Source organism: Astyanax mexicanus, chromosome 17, assembly GCF_023375975.1.
Source record: "Astyanax mexicanus isolate ESR-SI-001 chromosome 17, AstMex3_surface, whole genome shotgun sequence".
NCBI classification, from domain to species: Eukaryota; Metazoa; Chordata; class Actinopteri; order Characiformes; family Acestrorhamphidae; genus Astyanax; species Astyanax mexicanus.
The window spans coordinates 26,080,207-26,097,985 of NC_064424.1; the positions used below are offsets into that span (position 1 = coordinate 26,080,207).

The following is a 17,779-nucleotide window of genomic DNA, read 5'->3' on the forward strand; positions in this document are numbered from 1 at the left end:
ATGTTCTTCGGGTTAGAAACCTCATAAAAAATAAGTAAAGCTGCCTGAGATTGACGAGTATATGTTTAGAATATTTTTAAATATATCTGTTATTAGATTCAGAGTTGAAAATTTTTTGAAAGAGTTACTACAAGCAAATGGCACCCATTTGGTGGAATGGTCATACTATTATTACTATTACGACTACTACACTACTACTGCTACAGTTATGACTATTTCTATTACTAGTATTATTACTACTGTTATTACTTTTATTATGCAGCATGTGTCTGTTTTTCCATGGCTGAGAAACCAGTTAGAGTAAAACTCAATATAGGAAAGCACTACCAAACACCCATACCACTCTACAAGTGCGTAGGAGCCCTTGTAATATGAATCAAATAATATGCTAATATGAACCAAAGCCCACCCTATAGTGACTTAGAACAACATTTGTGAAATTACTTTTAATCACAAAAAAAAAAAAATCTGTATTTCTGTTTATTATTAGTCACATCCAAGTAGGTTACTTTACAACCTAAACATGTTACTCCACATTACATTTACTGGTGTTAGAAAAAAATTATGCATGCAATGTCTGAATTATATACATAGCACAAAAACTAATCAGTTATCACCTAATATTTAAAATAATATAACAAAAATGTGGTTATTGTTACTATTATTATTATTATTATTATTATTATTATTATTAATATTATGTATTGTATGTCAATTCTGTTGTATATTTACATTTTCTCCACTCTTTTTAAAAAAAAAACTTTGGGTCCTTTACTTTGAGAATGTAACTATGTTTCATAGAGATTTTTGGCAGAAGTTATTATAAACGTCAGGACATGTGGTCTTACTGTTAACTACATATGAACAGAAGTCAGGTTAGATCAGTGTTTCTTAACCCTGTTCTTACATATTCTACTGCATACTCCCACTGTTCTGCATATTCTACAGCTTTCTCTGTTTAAAGGCATTTAATAAAGTAAGTGGTGGTATGATTTGTCAAAAAACTGCTGGATATACATAATAATTAATTTAGGATCCATAGGGGGCTAAGAGAGTTTAACAGGTAAACTCAATAAATGAGTGTTTATTAGCTGATCAGTTGGATCTGATGAAAAACACAGTTTTAGGGCAGTGACCAGGGTTAAGAAACTGCTTTAAACTACCAATCTTACCCAGTGTTGTACTAAATTCTGTCTATCTCCTACATCCAGCTTCTAGCTAACTAGTTAGCTAAATTAATTTTCGTTAATTATAACTGCAATCCTAAATTAATAAACATTGAAAATGAAACAGTGATTAGCTGATCAGGTACAGGGCAAGTTGAACATTACATATATAGTTTTTTTTTTTCTTTAACCTTGACTCCAAATCTAGGTAATTCCAATGTTAGGCTAACTGACTAACACATCTTAATAATCACAGTGGGTTTAAACTGTGTGCTGATTCAGAGACGTGTATTTTTAACCAGCTATCAGAAACATATCATCACAGTTTACATGATTAGGTACCATTACCTTTCTTTTAGAAAATAAAATCGCCGTATATCCATATCTTAAAATCAGCTGCAGCCCGGTCCCGCTGCTAAATCTCACAGAGATTCCCCCCGGTTCCTACGCCAATTTTTTTTTTTTTTTTTGCCTCAGCTGATATTAAAAATCAGTTTTTGGACAGAAAGTGTGTTTTGTTGTGAAACTGCCACAGTTAATAGGTAATAGCCTCATCAGGCCTCATAGTTTTGATAAACTTTTATTTTGACAGCTAGTTTCCAGATGGAGCAGGACCGGATTTCCGGAGCTCCACAGCGGCGGATCTTCACTTTTGGTGTCTTCGTTCCCCTTGAAGGATCAGGATCAGCTGAACTGTAGAAGGTATGCAGAAGTTCCACTCTTCCACACGCTGTTCTACATTTACTCCTACAAACACAGAAACTACATCTACATCAGAAGTGCAGCTTGTAAACAGCATCAGCAGCTTCATTCAGCATCTCTCTTGTTTTAGGACACTAGTTTAGAGTTTCTCAGTCGCGAATTCCCGCTTCGCCTCGTGGCTGCGATACGCCAACGGGGGAGAGAGAGTGGAGCTCTGTGTAAACAGACCCGAATTTAGTAGCGATTCTGGGGCGAAAGTCCGGAACACACACCGCAGCAAGGTTCGTGTCTTTGTTACACTGTGTAATTATTGTTGTCATCAGCTCCGTGGGCTGCTTTTCTCTATAGAGTGTGGGTAACGACGTAATTGTGCGTTACATGCTGGGTAGCGCCCGCCATGTTTTAGGACACATCCAAAACAAATGGAACGTGCGAAGAGCAAGATTCCTTACCGCGATAAGCTAAACAAAGGAGCGTTACCTTGGGACAATTGCGGGAATTAATGGGCTTGAGCTTGGCCTTTTGCTTAGTGTTGTGTATTATAAGTTATAACTAGCTAAACTAGCTTAAATTTATAAATTCGAAATAACTAGATAACCTAGCTTTAATTTACAAGTTCTATAATTATGTGTTTTAAACAGCCTTCAATCCCCAGCAGTCAAGTAATGCAGTCAACATAGGGTGCACTCTACAGATTTTGGGGGAGCTCCAGTTTTTTTCTGGTTTAAAAAGAACAATCGTGGTCTTTCTTATTGGTTATTTAAGTTATTTTCTTGGTGGAGAATCTCTCTGGTATAACGTGATTTATTTAGGCTTCTCTGTGGAGTTAAACTACCTGTATTTGTTGCATTTCAAGTTTATTTTTCTTTGTCTTTTCCAGAATTAATTGCCATCTTGTTCCAAGTCTTTGCTCCTGTTGTCAACTTTCCTACCTGGCTGAAGTTTATCTCCACAAACATCCAATCAGAAGATTTTACAATTAAAGTAGAACTTCTACTAGGTGGAACACAAGGCATCCAAAAGAATTTCCATTTCATACAAACATTAATTGGTACATCACAGACCAATGATGCCGAATCCAGGCAAGGAGAATACTTACCACTGTTTAGATTGTGGGAAGAGTTTTAATCGATCAAGTAATCTCAAAAGACACGAGCGCATTCACACAGGAGAGAAACCACATCACTGTGCAGACTGTGGTAAGAGTTTTATTTGTCGCAGTGCTGTCAAAATACACCAGCGTGTTCACACAGGAGAGAAACCGTATCACTGCTCAGACTGTGGTAAGAGTTTTAGTTATCCTAGTTCTTTAATAAAACACCGGAGCATTCACACAGAAGGGAAACTGTATCACTGCTCAGACTGTGGGAAGAGTTTTAAACGATCAACTAATCTCAAAAGACACGAGCGCATTCACAAAGGAGAGAAACCACATCACTGCCCAGACTGTGGTAAGAGTTTTATTTGTCGCAGTGCTGTCATAATACACCAGCGCATTCACACAGGAGAGAAACCGTATCACTGCTCAGACTGTGGTAAGAGTTTTAGTTATCATAGTTCTTTAATAAAACACCAGCATATTCACACAGAAGAGAAACTGTATCACTGCCCAGACTGTGGGATGAGTTTTAGTTATCACAGTGTTTTCAAAACACATTGGCGCATTCACACAGGAGAAAAACCACATCACTGCTCAGACTGTGGGAAGAGTTTTAATAGGCGTAATGATCTCAAAAGACACCAGCGCATTCACACAGGAGAGAAACCACATCACTGCTCAGAGTGTGGAATGAGTTTTATTCAACTGGGTACTCTCAAAATACACCAGCGCATTCACACTGGAGAGAAACCGTATCACTGCTCAGACTGTGCGAAGAGCTTTAATCACCTGGAGATTCTCAAAAACCACCAGCGCGTTCACACAGGAGAAAAACCACATCACTGCTCAGACTGTGGGAAGAGCTTTAATCAACTGAGTACTCTCAAGACACACAAGCGCATGCACACAGGGGAGAAGCCGTATTATTGTTCAGACTGTGGGAAAGGTTTTCATAGAATGGGTGCTCTCAACATACACATGCGTGTTCATACAGGAGAGAAACCGTATCCCTGCTCAGACTGTGGTAAGAGTTACAGGAGTTTAGCTACATTAAGGAAACACAAGTGCACCAAGAAATAAGCAATAACACTCCCAGAACAGATTCTAAAGTAGACTGAGATGGAGCAATTGAAGAAAGCCCTCCTAAACTCTGTTATGGATCTTTAATATGTAATCTCAAAAACACATGGCTGTGGAGATTGTTTTGAAATTGTTTTGAGATGTTGCGCTGAAGGCCATTATCAGGATGCTTGTGCTAGGTTGTAAAGAACCAAGAAATAAAAAGAAGTGAGATCAGTTGGAAATGTTTATATTAATTATGAAATAGCCTTCAAATGTTATAAACCTGCTAATGTTGTATAGATAAACAGAAGTAAATATATTCAATAATTTTATATACATGTACTTTAAATAAAGTTTTTTTTTAAATATAAATTACATTATTGCTTTGATCACCATGTGTGCTCGCTACCCTTCACTGTTCTTTTCTCTTATTCTTTGTGGGTTGTGAATAGGTTGACCTGTCTATGATTTTACTCTATTTTACTGTATTGTCTTACTTAAGTTATCTGTAATGCAAAAAAGTATCTGTAATGTATTAAGGATCTGTAATGCTGAAATTAGTTTTTAAGTAAAATGTAATAACTTAGATGTTAAACATGGACTCATGGTTATGATTGTAGCGTTCTATTCAGGGGATATATGGTGATTGAAATCAGTAATACATGGTTGTTTACTTTCTATTTTCCACATCATAGGTATCATTGTCGTATGTGGTGTAATTAGTATTAGGGATGTACAAATCATGTTTTAGCCTACGCTTACTAAATTTTTAATACAATATACAGTGCCCTTCAAAAGTATTGGGACAATGAATCTAATTGAATAAGTCTCAAGACTTAACGAAAATATTAAACACGGTTGATTTTATTGCAGCACTAGGATGCAAACCCTACTGGCTAATACGGACCTTACACCTAGCGATTTTAAGCGATTTCACAGTCGCAGACACAATTTCCAGAGTCGGGATAAAATCATGTTAATCTTGCTAGAGTTGAGCAGCAGTTGAGTCACGGTTGTGTCTTCTTGATCGTTTAGTGTAAAGTGGTTAGGACTGAAAGTTTTAGGCAGTCTGGTTTGCAGTTAATATGCCTTATATGCTTCTTACTTTAATATGTACAGTATGTTAAAGTAGCACTTTAAAGTCATTATATTTAAAGTTATTTTATTTTGCACTACTTTGTCTTATTGTGCAGTGTTATTTATACAAGTTTATTAATAACACATTTTGCAATTAATAATATTGTGTAATATTGCATTAATTCTATCTAAAACAAAGGCAAATGTATAGCAGTGAAACTGATTCTTTGCTATAGGGTTAAAACACAAAATGTATTCTATTAAAAATATCTAAAACTTGCTGAATGTAAACATTCCGTGCTATTTATTGTTCGAACAATGAATGTATCGGGACACACTTTGGCAAGAAACACACCGGTACATGTTCCAGTACTTTTTCTGACAAGAAAAGTGGGTTGGTTCTGACCAAAGGTGCGATCTTTTGAACTTTGTATCAGATTCAGATGTAAATATATCTGAAAATAAAAGCTGAAATGTTGTTCTTTTGTCTCATATTCATATTTTAATATTAAACACAAATATCAGTTTACAGCAGAAATATTGGCTTTACTATTCCAATACTTCTGGACTGCACTGTGTTTGAAAACAAAAAATAAAACATTAAAATTACCAGTACATACATCAAACAGTGCATGCATATGTAAACCATTAAGCTTTTCACACAGGGTAATTAAACATAAATACAATAATCAGTGTTAGAATATATTTTTATTTGTGGAATCAGTTACTTAAATATTTATTGTATTAATCACCACAATATTAAAATCATGATTCATGTTTTTAAAATGCTGTTAGTTTCCTGGATTTTTGGGAGGGGGACTAATAATATTACTAGGATTTAAATAAATATATTTTATTGTAAAGTTTCAATTTTGTCAGTGTTCTAATTATATATATATATATATATATATATATATATATATATATATATATATATATATATATATTTTTTTTTATTTTTTTTTTTTTTATTACATACCTTACTTTTGCAATTAGGTCAGTGTACAGGACAGAGAAATGGCACGGATTCAGCAGTTCACCTATTTTACCTCGCTGTATTGCACTGTCCTGTCTGTTAAAGTGGTCTTGTATTTATTGTAATGTTATAGTTCTGTGTTACACTTTCGTTACACTTTTCCGGAGGAACGTAATTTCGTTATACTGTGTACCTGTACTCAGATGTAATGGCATTAAAAGCCTCTTGACTTGACTGTATTGAACAGCTACCGTTACTACTACTCTTATTACTATTACCGCTATTACTATCACTATTACTACTATTTCTACAATTACTTTTATCACTAATATTATTATTATTATTATTACAATTTCTACTACTATTACTACTATAACTTTGACTTATACTTTTACTACTAATAATAAATGTATTAATATTAATGTTATTAATATGTTCATCAGTTGTTATTAAAAACAGTTTTTTGACAGGAAGTGTGTGTGTGTGTTTTTTTTTTTAACTATCATAGTTAATAGGTAATTAGCCTCATCAGGCCTCTTAGTGTTGGTGAACTTTTATTTTGACAGCAGAGTGAAGCTCTGTGTAAACAGACTCGAATTTAGGAGCGATCCTGGGGCGTTTTCACTCCTGAATGTAACACCGGAACACACACCGCAGCAAGGTTCGTGTCTTTGTTACACTGTGTAACTTTTCTTTTCCGGTTAGTTTTGGTTTCACACTGCAGTTTAATGTCAACAACTCCGTGGGCTGCATTTCTCTGCACTTATTAATATATTCATATTAATTTAATGATTAATTTATCCTCAGATTTCTTTTGTTTCTGTTTATAAATAAGGGTTAATCTACTGTTATAATAAATTCTCAGTCTAAGTTCTGAACACCAAGGGGAGTCGGATTTCGACACAAAACCAATTCTATTTTCCTCTGGTTTGTTTAAATACTGACTGAGTTTACTGTAATTGATCTGAAAATCCGAGTCATTTAGAAAAGGGGTTTCACACTGCAGATAAACCGGATTAAGTATAAACCTTAAGGTGGTTAGCGCTGTCGCCTCAAGTAAGACGACCTGGGTTCGATTATCGGCTATATAGTATATAAAGCTCATTCCTGGGATTGGGTGCCACTTGGACCTCAAAACCTTTTGAAAATTAAATATTGTTATACTTTCTTATGTTTTATTATAAAAGGTATGTTCAGTGTTTTAGAATTAATTTCAGTCAAGCACAGGCATATAATTTGTAACATTTATTTGAACATCTCCTAGGATGTCCACCCTGTTACGGACATAATTATTGAAAGACTTATCGTTTAACATAATGTACAAAACAATAATTATCTAGGGGCCAATATGTCCCTTTTTAGATTTGAAGTATTTTTTTTTTACTTATTCTTTATTTTACAGATATTTTATGAATTGTGTGTCTAAATTCTCACCAGCACATGATTTCACTTTTTTATGTTTAGATAAAAAATAAATTCTAAAGGTATTTTGATTATTTTTAGGGATGCATGCTTTGGCCTCTTTTTAGGCAAAATAGCAGGTAGGACAAATAACACATAAAAATTGTAATTACAAATTATTTTTTTTTATTGATTTTATTTTTCTTATGACATAAAATTTGACAGAAAAAAATAAGTGGGGAACCAAAGATCAAATGGCAATGCATAAGGCTCTAAATGAACAATGTGTTGTGTCTTTACATTTCATTATGAAAAAAGAGCATTTAAACAGTAATTTATAAATCTTTTGAACAATTAATAAGAAAGGCTAACAATTAGTAACAACAAGCAATTAAACAATTGCTAATAGCAGATTTCAAGCAGAATTGCCTGTCTACCTATCTCTCCACAATTTCTCTCTCAATTTACCTATCTCTGTCACAATTGTTAAAAAGATAATCACACATCCTACTGCCATCTACGGGCAAATATCTCTTCTGAACTAGCATATGTAAATATGGAATATATGAATGAGGTATAAAGAGTTTTATACTGTTTTGCCAAATTAAAAAAATATTTTTCAAATCATCTCCCTGATTAATTTTACAAAAATAAAATTTTACAATTTAATTTTATTCAGAGAGTTGGCGCAGCGTTGTGTTTTAATGGGGCTTTTCACTGTTAAAATCCACCATCTACAGATGGCCACGTGTAACTGTAGGAGGCACGCTGGAGAAAAAGAAGCCTAATTCAGCATTATGCTTAATTTAACAACTGAAAACAACAATATTATATAATTCTGTAATTAGGTATGTGTAAATAATTATTATACATTATTAGCATTAACTTATGAACTTTAAATAGCTGTTGTTCAGCCTGGTTAGCGTCCGTCAGGGAGGCCGGTGAACTGGTCGGCCTGTAGCATTACATATGGAAGCAGAGGCTTTAGCTGATGACGCAATCCTCCACAACCCGCATTTCCATATTGGCCACGCCCCCATGTCAAAAAGGGGTCAAAATAGACTCGCAAACAAAACGGAGGAACGCAAAGTAGGAAAGTATTGCAAAAAGAAAAAAGGAACGCAATAGGCAAAACCCAGAGAAAAAGTGGCGTTGCAAAAGATTCATTCTAAAAAAATATTACAAGTGAAAAAATGTAACTTATGTTCTCTTCTTTGTTTGCAATATTAGATGTTTCTTGCAATTCGTGGAGATTTTTTCCGTGAGAGATTTATTTTCTCATCCGCATTATTTTGACTCCATATTGGTGCAGCTGGGATAACAAGGCACAGAGTACCTGAGTGAGCTAGTTAGCTTAGAAAGGTGTAGCTGTCTCTCAGGAGCAGAGACCTGGGCGTTGCTTAGGTCTGTCTTGGGCGCAGAACTCGCGCGGTCGGGCACATTGTGAAGCTTTAGGTCTCTTTCGTATAACATACGGTCAATATAACGCTAGAACGGGCTTTTAGGAGAGTTTAGAATTGCTTTATTTCTCCTCTCTCCTCTCGGTCATAGTTTCCGTTCTCCGCCTCTTCTACTAGTCTAAACTTTGTGTAGATTCAGTCTTCTGAATTTGGCCACCCAAATATGCTTTGAGTCTGGGGAGGGGTGGACGGGGCAGACTACTCTCTGTGATATTTTGAAATTGGGACTGCTGTAACTATTTCACATGCACGCTCTCATTTCCAACAGAATGTCTGTTGTTTACATTCTTCTGCTGTTTTTCTGCTAATGCAGTCTGATTCCTTCATATATTTTGTGAGACAAAGTAAATTCTGTACCAATCAAATTGGGTAGCTAAGGTAGCTATCTAGCTAATGTTTGTTAAAGTTGGCATTTTTTGTAGCTTATTTTACCCAGGTTGTCATGTTGCAAGTCCAATCAATTAAACTCACTACGCCACCCTACAGACAGCTTTTTTTATCCTAGAAGTTCTAATACCCAGTTTATCTGATCAGTTCTTCATTAAATTAAATCAAGTGTGCTGGTATAATTAAATCATTTTATGCAATACATCAATAATGTATGATTTTTAGTAGTTTTACACTGTAACAATATACTCTAGCTACATAAATTATTTTGTATGTTGTTCATACATGTGTATTGTACTTTGTGTCCTGTGTTCTACAGGTGATTACAATTCAGCTGTGTTCTTGTTTGGGATGTTTATTATTTTGAATAAATAACCAATGTAGCATTCATTGCATATTATTGGTCAGAATAAGTTAAAAAATCAGCCTATATTATAATATGTACATAATACAATGTGTTTGGAACAGCCAGTGCCCCAGCAGCCAAGAAATGCAGCCCACATAGGATGCAGCCTAAACTTTGGATCAGCTAGTATCTCCTATTTGTGAATGTGTTCACCATATTATTCATGCTGGCTAGACTGTCTTGTAAACAACTTGTTTTGATTAAACAAGGGAGCTCCAGTTTCTTTTCGGGTTTAAAAAAAGCACAGTGTCGGCCACATTTCACAATTAATTTAGTATCTTTTTTATATTCAAAGAGTTTTCACTATAGGTATTTCTGATCTCAACAGTGTAGTTTGTTAAAATGACTTTCATGTCATAAGGAATTGCTAAATTGATTATTTTTTGGTTAGTACATATGGAGACATCTCTCTGATATAATGTGAATTATTTAGATGCATTTAATATTGGTAAATTGGCTTTTTCTGTGGAGTTAAATGAACTGTATTTATTGCATTTCATGTTTATTTTTTCTTTGTCTCTTCCAGAATTATTATCATCTTGTTCCAAGTCTTCGCTTGCTCCTGTTTCCTGTTGTTAAGCTGCTAAGAGGTTATTCACGAGGTGCCCAGAAGAATCTCCAGAACATACAAAAGTCATTTGGTACATCAAAAAAAGGACCAATGATGTCAAGTTCAGGCAAGGAAAAAAAACACCACTGTTTAGATTGTGGGAAGAGTTTTAATTCTCCGATTCATCTAAACACACACAAACTAATTCACACAGGAGAGAAACCGTATCACTGCTCAGACTGTGGGAAGAGCTTTAGTAAACCGTGTCTTCTGACGAACCACCAGCGCATTCACACAGGAGAGAAACCATATCCCTGCAGTGACTGTGAGAAGAGTTTTAGTGATCCTCGTATTCTCAAAAGACACCAGTACAGTCACACAGGAAAGAAACCCTATCTCTGCTCAGACTGTGGAAAGACTTTTACTAGATCATGTACTCTCAAAATACACATGCATACACACGGGAGAGAAACCGTATCACTGCTCAGACTGTGGGAAGAGTTTTCATAGACTTGGTAATCTCTACACACACATGCGCATTCACACAGGAGAGAGACCCTATCACTGCTCAGACTGTGGAAAGAGTTTTAAGAAATGGAGTGATCTCAACACATACCAGCTAGGGCTGGGGCGACGCGTCGACATAATCGACGTCATCGATTACGAAAATACATCGATTTGCATAACGTGCGTCGGCGCGTCGTAAATATGTTAATTAACACGGTAACATAGAAGCATAGAACTATTATTTAATTAAAATGATTTTTAATAACAGCTAAACACAGTTCTGCAAGTCAAACGCGGAGGAGTTCACGTGCGAGAGAGAGAGAGAGAGAGAGAGACACACACACAGAGAGAGAGAGAGAGAGAGACACACAGAGAGAGAGAGAGACTCTCTGCTGAATCTGACTCCCGCTTCGCGGACAGAATCGGCACAACACCCCCGCTGTAGAACTGCGGTAGTGAAAACAGCTACAAAAAAACGCCAGCGGGCATCTAAAGTTTGGGAGCATTTCACGCAAAAGGGCAACAATGTGGTCCTCTGCCATATGTGCAAAAGGAGCACTTGAAGCGCAAACATCCAGGAGCACTATGTCAACAGGGTCACACAGTAAGTTACCGTTTACATCAGGGTCTCCGCGTGTGTCCTTAAAAAGACTTAAGGCTGTCTACCAAAGGTTTTAAACCTGCCACAGGCAGAAATTATACATTTTTGGTTTATATTTGTGCATGGCATTTCACAGTTTCCAGAAACAGTAGCATTATTCATAAGTTCAGGTGTTTAGCTAAGCTAGCTGCCTTAAGTTATTTTAGCGCTGCGGTGTTACACCGTTTTCTGTCACCGTCGGAATTTTGTGACCAGTGCTCACGGTTATGAGCGTTCATTGGCAAAACGGAAGCTTTCTATACCTACACCTTACCCTCAGCCCTAAACTGAACCGTTTTGGCCAGTCGGGGTAAACATTAGAAACGAACACGTTTCGAATCGGCCAGTGCACCGGTCTGCTGAGAACTACTTGCCCGTGGTCACAAAATCTAGCGGTCACAGAAAACAGTGCAACACACGGTTGTGGTGTATGGGAGCTTATCCATTTTTAGCGTTATAGATCTAAACGTGTTGTACATGTAAGTGATTATAAGTGTGGGGTTTGGTTTAGTAGGCTTGTGTTGCTGTTGTTGTTATTATATATAAATATAGTATTTTATCGTTTGCTTTAAAACGTAAAATAATAATTATTTAAATATGTTTCTCAATAAATAGATTAGTCGACTAATCGAAAAAAATAATCGTTAGAATAATCGTTTAAAAAATAATCGTTAGGGACAGCCCTAATACCAGCGCACTCACACAGCAGAGAAACCCCATCACTGCACAGAATGGGAAGAGTTTTAGATATTTAAGTGATCTCAAAAGACACAAGAGCGTTCACACAAAATAGAAACCCTATCACTGCTCAGACTGTGGGAAGAGTTTTAAATATTTGCGTGATCTCAAAAGACACCAGAGCATTCACACGGGAGAGAAATCGTATCACTGCTCAGACTGTGGGAAGAAGTGTAATGCTTGCTTTACCTCATCTGTACCACTTGGTGTCACACTTGCACCAGCATATATATTTTTTTAAATACATCAGAGCAAGCCTGATGGCCAAATGAATGCATGAATCCCGTCTTTTAGTTCCAGTCTCTCTACATTATAAAGTCATTCATCTGGCTCATGAAGGGCATCAAGGAATTGTATGCACCAAACAGAGACTGCTTCTAATATACTAGTGACCTGGCTTGTTTCCTGTACTGTCTGTCAGATGAGTGACAAAACAACAAATTATTATTATTTTTTGCTTTTCAAAAACTGGCTGTCGATGTAGTTGGTAACTGCATTTCTTCAACTATCATGCAATATCACATGCAACAAAAAAAACCCCACCTATTTAACTGCTAAGAGAACGACCTATGCAAACAGAACTGAATACAGCTGAAACAAGCTAAGAGCAAACGCTACTATGATCAGAAAAGATGTGCCAAAATACCAACATTCAATGAAGGTGATTTGGCACGAATGCGAAAGCCCTTTCAAGTCACAACATTTTTTTTTAAGTGATGAAAAAACATGGACAAACCATTTTTGATGGTAGAAGATGGAATGCGATACGCTTGTCAAAGTTACCAAAACTAGACCAACCTTAGATATACTGAAAAGAAAAAAAAGTGAAAAAAGCTTTATTAAAATAAAATCATTTTCTTGATAAGTTATGTGCTACTGTCAATTTTTTGTTTATTTCAGTTACATTACTATCTGAGGTGTATGCTTTCTTTTCAGGAAAGGGGAAATGTGTTGTGTTTATGTGTAGTTACAGAGAAGCAGTCCAGTAAGGGAGGAGTGAAGAAGGTGTTGTATGCATATGCTGAAGGGTTGAGTAATATAAAGTAAGCAGAGCAGGTTGTGTGTCTGTGTGCTTTATTGTGTTTTAACTACAAAACACTACAGTTCTCTCATAAAACTCCAGGGCATTCACATAGCAGAGAAACCACATCACTGAATAGATTGTGGTAAGAGTTTAGTCTCTTTAGTTTGAGTGCTCTCAAAGTACCCAAGTGCATTCAAACAGGGGATTGAGTTTATAAAAACTATGGGACAAACTGACTTTAGTGTGCTCATAACATCTGTTGAGAATAACCTTTGAAGGATGGAAACATGTACAGTGGTATAAAAAGGTTTGGACACTCCTGATAATTGTCATGATTTTTCTTTATAAATCATTAGTTGTTTAGATCAGTAATTCCAGTTAAATATATCATATAGCAAATAACCACAGTAACATTTGAGTAGTGAAATTAAGTTTATAGGATTAAGTCTTCTTATTTTAATAATTTGAATACTTTTAGCATTAATTATTGGAAGACAAAATGTGTTTAAGCTCATAGAGCCTTGACCTACATACACAGGTGAAGGTGTTTTAAAGCACATTTGGGCAAGCCAGCTTTACTTTGGAATAAGGTGCTGTGGACCAGTGTTGGGAGTAACGGCGTTAAAACTAACGGCGTTACTAACGAGTAACGAGTAATCTAACTAATTACTATGATTGTAACTGCTACTTCGGGCTTCCATCTAAAGAAACCAGGGGAAACGCACAGGAGCAGTAAGGGGTAGTGCGGATTTCACAACAAGAGGAACAAGAACAACATTCTGGAATGGCCATCTCAGTCCCCAGACTGTAATATTGAAAATCTGTGGTGTGATTTGAAGCAGAAACCATCAAACATTGGAAGCATTTAGAGGCTGTTGTTTCTGCAAAAGAAGGATCTACTACATATTGATGTAGTATGCACCTGCTTAACTTTGTTTAAAGAATTATTGCACACTTTATGTATATCCTTTAACTTAATTTCACTTCTCACATATCACTGTGTTTCTCTACCATAATATATATTTTACTGAAATTGCTGATCCAAACAACCAATGATTTATAAATAAAAATATACTTTTATATACTTAACATAAAGATTCTTTTTATTACATGATTGCTTTGATCACAAAGGGTCCTCTTAACCCCTCGCTATTATTTTCTCTCACTCCCAGGTTGTAAATTTGATGACATGTCTATAATTTTGCTTTGTTTTTTCTTTACAAGTCATGGTTATCTTTTCACTTTATGACAATTTAACAATGATTCATTGAAGATCTTTAATAATACATGGTTGTTTATTTAATATTTTCCACAAATCACGGCGGTGTCATTGTCATATATGGTGTAATTAGTATTAGGGATGTCCAGATCATATTATAGCCAGCACTTTATTAATGAAAACTAATAATTAGAACTGTGAGGCCAATTCCATTTTTTCCATCAGCTGTAGACTCAAAATATTTAGATTTGATATTCAAATGTGAATATAAGAGAAAGGATCAACTTTTCATCTTTTATTTTCAGGTATTTATATCTGGATCTGATACACAGTTTAGGAGATATCATATTTTGTCTGAACACACCTATTGTTCTTGTCTGCAAAAGAATTGGAACACATAAAATTGAATAGATTAGTGCCATAGATAAGTGAAAAAGAATTAATATTTAGTTGCAAATATTAATTAATTCAATTAAACTGCATTAAAATAGTCACTGACATCACTAAACTTTTGCATTCTTTTTCTGTGATGCTTTTTCAGGCAGTGTGTTTTGGGTCATTATCTTGCTGCATGATGAAGGATCTCCTAATCAGTTTTTGGTTGCATCATTCTTTAAAGTGAAGGACAAATATTTCTGTAGACTTCTGAGTTCACTTTACATTAACGAAGATTAATTAAATCTTGTCCCAGAAAAGCACATGCAAGCTCAAGCCATGACACTACCTCCACTGGGTTTCACAGGTGACGCCATAGAGCTGGCATCTTTGTGATCTTGAGCAGACCCCTTTTTTTCCAAACAAAAGTCTTTTCATCAGTTAAAGGTTAATATTTAATGGAATTGGCTTTACTGTTCCAATACTTTTGGAGGGCAATGTATTTAAAAACAAACAAAAACATTAAAATCACCAGTACATACTTCAAACAGTACATGCGTATGTAAACCATTTCTAAATGGTTTCATAAAGGTTATTTAAACGAAAATAAAATATCCAGTGTTAGATTATGTTTTTATTTGTGCCGTCAGTTACTTAAATATTTATTGTCTTAATCCCCACAATATTAAAATTGTGATTTTTTTTAAATGCTGGTAGTTTCCTGTATTGTTGAGAGGGGGACTAATAATAGTATTGTGTAGTTTAGACCTGGTAGACAAGATTTAAACTAGAGAGATTTAGATTTTTTTTAGTGTAATATAATATCTCAGAGTAGTTTCATTCAATTTTAAATTTGAATATTGTAATGTGCTGAGTTACTGAGTTTACCTCGGAACTTTAATGGAGGATATAAACATTTGTGTACTTCAATATTGTGAGTAAGTGAGTGTCACTGTGTCAACAACTTGGAGGAAAATGAAGATTAGAGGAAAGTCGCAAAACACTATGGGTATCTTACTGGATTATCGCCTGTGCTAACCGGCAACACCTATAAATAGTGGTACAGTGTGAGTGACCACAAACACACAACAGACAAAACTTTGATGATGTAACCGAGCTTATTAGGGTTCGCCTATTACTTAATACTTATAATTAATAAAATAAAACGCACTCAGACCCAATGAGGGAAAATAGCCGTCACACTTTAATTTTCTCTTCTTCTCTCCTTTTTTCTCTCTCTCTGCCCTACGGCTACCCCAGCAGGCCATTCAGTGTACATACACATTCCATAACTCAATATTCCTTAAAGTCGGTTACATATGTCCCCCCTTTCATTTTTAAACGTCCCTGTTTATTAACTCCAACTGTGACAGCTATGACCTCAAAATAAACACGACAAATATAGCCAACAACATTATTAGAACACCAAATAGTAGTACCCCTCTAACTACAGAAACCCATAACAAATTATTATCCCAGCGCTGCCACCAGTGTAACCAAGCTTATTAGGGTTCGCCTAATACTTTTTTTATTTTATAATTTTATTTCTAATTTTTCCCATTTTGTCCCCAATTTACACGGCCAATTACCCAACCCATTCATTAGGACTCCCCCTATCACTAGTGATACCTCAACACACCAGGAGGTTGAAGACTAACACATGCTTCCTCCGATACATGTGAAGTCAGCCACCGCTTCTTTTCGAGCTGCTGCCGATGCAGCATTACCGAGCAGCCAGCGCGCTTGGAGGAAAGCACAGCGGCAGTAATTATCATACTCACTATTGTAGACGATATGTATTGCATGATGCTTTCCTAGCCAACCAGTAACCAGCTCACGGCTCAGCTCACTATCACTTTGCCTGAACGGTACACCCATTCACAAAAATAAGATACATCGGTAATCCATATCTTTAAAAGAAATTATGTGATCGCATAAGGGACATCCCTTATTAGTATTATTTAAGAAATCATGCCCTTGCTGTTAAATGTCATTCAGTGAGGTCAACTTGCAAGTTAGTTATCGCACTGGGTTGCTGATCTACATAGTATGACCCAAATGGACCGCAGTTATCAATATCCGGTTGGTTTATTCTTTGTGACGGAAACTAAATCTAAAAATAGACCTTGCTAAACATTGTACTTAAAAAACAAAATTGAATTACAAAATCACTACATGTTTTAAACATTTCATTAAGGGACAAAAGCAATCCAACCGAACCCTCTGTGATTAATGGGCCATGATTTCAGCTCTGTTCCAAAAAATCCTAAGGAATAACCATCAGTTTGTGACCTTAAGCTTAAGTGTACTTGGCTCCTGCAGCAGGACAATGATCCAAAGTACACAAGCAATAAATAAATAAATAAATAAATAAATAAATAAACAAATGTCCTTGTCAAAGTCTTGAGATGCTGTGGCATGATCTTAAACATTTTTCAAAAACCAAACCTGACAGCGTAGCTGAACTAAAACCGTTCTCCAAGGAAGCGTGGGCCAAAATCCAATCACATGATTGCAGTTGTTGCTGCCATACACTATTACCATCGCTACTAGTATTATTCCTACTAGTAGTAGTATTACTATTACTAATACTACTACTATTACTACTACTACTATTATTCCTACTATTATGCAGCACCTGTCTGTTCCTCCTCCTTTGCCCCTATATGTGTAAAGTATGCATCCTTGACGTAACGTGAGTTGATTACTTACAGTTTAAAGCAGTTTAGAGTAGATGTTTGGCATTGATGATTTCTTGGTTAAGATATTAACATTGCAAACATACAGTCTTCTCTCTAGTAATGTTAAGCATTTTAGAGTTAATTAATTGTTAGTTGTGAGTTCTAACAAACATATAACCGGTTCTCTGACATATAAGTGATAGTTACACAACACTTTGTGTTGTACTGGTGTTAAAAGATCTAGAATTTTCTTTGCAGAAAATAGGTGATTTACCCCCTTTCACTGTTAGGGGGCACTGTTGGACAACC

The 17,779-nt window shown here is 35.7% G+C and overlaps 4 protein-coding genes across 5 annotated transcripts in view; all 4 read left to right on the forward strand.

Annotated features, from left to right (window-relative positions):
• LOC107197812 (zinc finger protein 501) overlaps positions 1–17,779 on the forward strand; it is a 68,383-nt gene that overhangs the window by 19,377 nt on the left and 31,227 nt on the right. The window lies entirely within an intron of this gene.
• The window catches only part of LOC111193848 (zinc finger protein 850), a 44,662-nt gene that overhangs the window by 19,374 nt on the left and 7,509 nt on the right, over positions 1–17,779 (forward strand). The window lies entirely within an intron of this gene.
• On the forward strand, positions 1,765–5,584 carry LOC103044113 (zinc finger protein 879). 2 transcript variants are annotated; one of them, XM_007242656.4, is made up of 3 exons: positions 1,785–1,868; positions 1,999–2,149; positions 2,749–5,584. In XM_007242656.4, exon 3 carries the CDS (start codon positions 2,935–2,937, stop codon positions 4,045–4,047), a length of 1,113 nt encoding a protein of 370 aa, XP_007242718.1. In that variant the 5' UTR covers positions 1,785–1,868; positions 1,999–2,149; positions 2,749–2,934; the 3' UTR covers positions 4,048–5,584. The 2 variants fall into 2 exon arrangements, with proteins under 2 accessions (XP_007242719.1, XP_007242718.1); XM_007242657.3 differs by lacking the exon at positions 1,999–2,149 and having other exon boundaries at positions 1,765–1,868.
• The window catches only part of rpl28 (ribosomal protein L28), a 92,135-nt gene continuing 83,246 nt past the window's right edge, over positions 8,891–17,779 (forward strand). Inside the window, exon 1 of the mRNA XM_049466575.1 lies at positions 8,891–8,894. The gene's annotated coding sequence lies outside the window, so the exon portion shown is untranslated. The remainder of the gene's footprint in view (positions 8,895–17,779) is intronic.

What these genes read in the sequence shown, in the direction of transcription:
- LOC103044113 (XM_007242657.3), top strand. Translation starts at nt 2,935, where the DNA reads ATGATGCCGAATCCAGGCAAGGAGAATACTTACCACTGTTTAGATTGT.